This window comes from Musa acuminata, chromosome BXJ3-5, assembly GCF_036884655.1.
Source record: "Musa acuminata AAA Group cultivar baxijiao chromosome BXJ3-5, Cavendish_Baxijiao_AAA, whole genome shotgun sequence".
Lineage (NCBI taxonomy): Eukaryota > Viridiplantae > Streptophyta > Magnoliopsida > Zingiberales > Musaceae > Musa > Musa acuminata.
In genome coordinates this window covers 45,065,455-45,068,857 of record NC_088353.1, presented here as the reverse complement: position 1 = coordinate 45,068,857, position 3,403 = coordinate 45,065,455, and the positions used below count along the sequence as shown (strand labels likewise).

The following is a 3,403-nucleotide window of genomic DNA, read 5'->3' as shown; positions in this document are numbered from 1 at the left end:
CCCCATCGGAATGATCTTTTTATTGGAACTGCTTTAATGCGCAAGTTAATGCTGTTAACTTGGTTGGAACCCTCTCCTCCCCATATATGTGGTTCCACATCGAGATGAGTCAAGGAGCAGGTCATGGCGTATCATGTCATTACACATGTCCTTTTTTTTTTTAATTTAAAATAACTTTCTGCTCCCAAAGATTAAGGATCTTGGCCGAAACCTTGCTGCTGTGACACACACACACACTCACTCGTTTCTTTCTTTCTTTCTTTCTTTCTTTCTTTCTTTCTTCATTCCTTGTTGAACGCCGGTACATACAACATGATTGGCTGGCGCTAAATGATGAGAGAGACATGTTACAGTAAATGCTTATCTAGGGTTAGGGTGTTCACAACCCCAAAACAAAACAAAACAAAACAAAAACTGACTTACTTGGTTCTGTCAGAGAATTCAACCACCGAGCAACTGCTTTTTACTTGATTTGCTCTGCTCTGCTCTCTACCGAATTAGACTCGAAGAAGCCATTCTATGACACCCAACATTATAAAAAACCATATCCCCCTAAGATTCTACAGTTTAATACTTCGACATAGATCAAACCATATTTGCTGGAACGCCTTCACGATGACGTCGTGATACTCGTCGGAGTTGAGCGACAGGTAACAAGCAAGCAGCTCCTCCAAGTCTTTCGATGCCCGGATATTGTTTTCCACGATCATCTCCAGCATGGAGTCCCTGAAGTCCCTCTGCGGGTCCGACGACGACTTCACCACCGCAAAGCTCTCCGATAAGCCCATCCTCTGCTTCGTTGCCGTCGCCGATGTCGTCGTCGACACGGTGCACCTCCTGCTGCGGTGGGCCTGAACTTTCTTGCTCGCCAGCCGTGGAGAGTTGGCTCTCATTCGAAGTCGATGAAGCCCAGGAGAGGACTTCTTGACTGGAACCTTGTTCTGCGCCTTTCCGAGACTGACGTTGTGACCGATCCCCACCTTGTCATCCACGTCGTCCTCCTCGGATTTCGCTGCTTCGGGTTCTTTCATCCCGGGCTTTGTGATGATCGGACGGAGTTTGAGCTCTGAGACCGAGTCGAATTCGTCGACCAGCTCCAACTTTCCAGTAATGGAGTTGTTGGTGTCCGTATCGATGATGATGTCCGTGGCAGAGGATCTGAATCTGCAGCTACCAGAGTGTTGCCACGAGGCCAAGTTATTGTTGTCCTCGAATCCTTCGTCGCCGGAGTAATTGATCTTTTGGAATTCAAGATCCTTGACGTCAACGTAGTAGTCGAGCGGATAAGGCGGAGCCTCTAGCGACGCTGCCGAGGGGAACTCGGGGATGGATTCTGTATTCCAAGCTCTACAGGTACAACCAGCAGAGACAGAGGAGGCGACCAACTTAGGTTTGGTGGGAGATCTGAGCGGCTTCTTCCTGCCTTTCTTCTTGGAAAACCTCGGAGCTTCCACGGGGAAATGGGTGTCCACGGCCTTGGAGTGGGTCGGAGAGAAGGAAAACCTCTCTGCTTCCGTTCTGTTGGGATAGTAACAAGAGGCTCTGTTGGGAAGGAGATCGGTCTCTGCAGGTGGGAATGGCTTTGATGTAGTGGCTGCAGCTGTTTTTGAGGGCACGCCTAAGCCACTCCCCGTGAAGTGTGGCGCGCCGTGGTTCTTGTTTCCTCTGTGACTCATGTCTTTGAGCTTGTAAAACCAAGCACTGGGCATCATGTCAGAGAACCTAAATCTATAGTTCCCCATCACTCGGAAACCGAGTTAACGAAGAAAAAGAAGAGCAGCAACTTGTAAATGGAAGTCGCCTAGACTCACAGGAAAGGGCAGGGAGAAGGAAGCATGCTAGACTCACAAGAACACTAAATCATCAGAAATACCAAGGAAACTGTGTGCTTTTTCCCTGCTTTATCTCATTCTGAACCCACCACAAAGGAGAAAAAGAGCCAAGAGCCTTCCGATTCCGTGGTAATATAGAAAAAAACACTTACCAACTTTTCCTTGTCAGAGCAGATCACCGACTTAGACATGGGCACAAGAAGCTGCCGATCTAGTGGTAAGACATCTCAAAAAGAACATTCCGACCCTGTGCCCTCAAAGAGTGGGTACGCCGACCAAGCAAAAGCCGAGCTTGACAACGCCACCGTAGAGGGGCATACAAGAAGAGGGAAAGGAAAGCCAAACTGGTTATCCTCGGTGTGCGTGCGCGCGCGCGCGCATGTGGTGCGAAATGGTTCTCGACATGGGAGAGGAGGAGGAGGGCAGGGGAAGGAGGAGGTGGAAGATAAATAGGTGCGGGGAGGGAAGGAGATTTAAGGGTAGTAGTAGCTCTGGGAGGGGTCTACGTAGTAAAGAGAGAAAAGAAAAAAAAAAAAAAAAAAAAAAAAAAAAAAAAAAAAAAAAAGAAGAAAACGAGGAAGCCATGCCATGAGATGGTTTGGTTTCGGTATCGCAATGTATTTGGCGGATGAGACGGAGAAGATTTAACTAAATATGTGGGTGTGTGTGATCATGATGAAGAAGCATCGCTGCTGGTTTGTTGTTTGTGCAGGCAGTACACGGAGGACTCGGGGATCATACATCAAATATTGTTCCTTTTCACGGCTTGTCGGAGGGTACAGTAGATTCATGTAATGTTGGTCGACCAACCGCGGATGGGTTATCTATCCATCCATCCCCCTTCCTCCCCCCGATTTCCCAGTGCTACTAAAAACGTACTCGTCAACGACATTTGAAACCCTAAATATCTGGCTGAGCCTGTCCGATCGGCTCGATCGTAAAAAGGAGAAAGAACACCGAGCGTTGCCATTTTTTTGATAATGGTGGTCTGATAAGGAAGAAGAAGACTGAAAGAAAGAAAGGAAAAGATTTCTTTCTTTTTTCTTTTTTTTTTTGGATCACCATTAAGATGATAGAATGACCAAAGATCTGACTGACATCAAAAGCTGAAGAAGAAACCACCACGGATTAATGAACGAGGCAATCGAGCAATCTTATAATGGATCCCGCCGAAATCATGTTGTGAAGAAACCCGAAACACGACTCCTTTTTTATACCTCCCGATGACGTACGTACCGATGGCATGTGATTTACGATTTGGTTGTCGGCTGCAATACAATTAATGTCGCATCATTTCCGTGCGACTTCTGATGTGTGTGTGTGTGTGTGTACATACATAAAAGTGGATGGGCCTGTTTCCTGACCCATCTCGATGGTAAGTCGACTTGATGCTCTCCTCGGCCCCAAATCCAACCCCCCCCCCCCCCCAACTAAAACCTAGTCATAAAATGAATTGGACATATGAGGAGGGGGGGAATACTATATATAGGAACGCCCCGATGGCTGTCCATAACGTGGGAAGCTACGTAGCAAGTCGCAGCCTCCTCCCTCCTTCCTCTACCTCGGAAAAA

The 3,403-nt window shown here is 47.4% G+C and overlaps 1 protein-coding gene across 1 annotated transcript; it reads right to left on the bottom strand.

The window, feature by feature from the left end:
- Nucleotides 1–200: 200 nt before the first annotated feature.
- On the bottom strand, nt 201–2,333 carry LOC135638315 (transcription repressor OFP1-like). The gene has a single exon (XM_065151400.1). It carries the CDS (start codon nt 1,740–1,742, stop codon nt 561–563), a length of 1,182 nt encoding a protein of 393 aa, XP_065007472.1. The 5' UTR covers nt 1,743–2,333; the 3' UTR covers nt 201–560.
- Between the last annotated feature and the right edge of the window lie 1,070 nt (nt 2,334–3,403).

Excerpts from the sequence above, each read along its gene's own strand:
- LOC135638315 (XM_065151400.1), bottom strand. The coding sequence starts at position 1,742 with ATGGGGAACTATAGATTTAGGTTCTCTGACATGATGCCCAGTGCTTGG.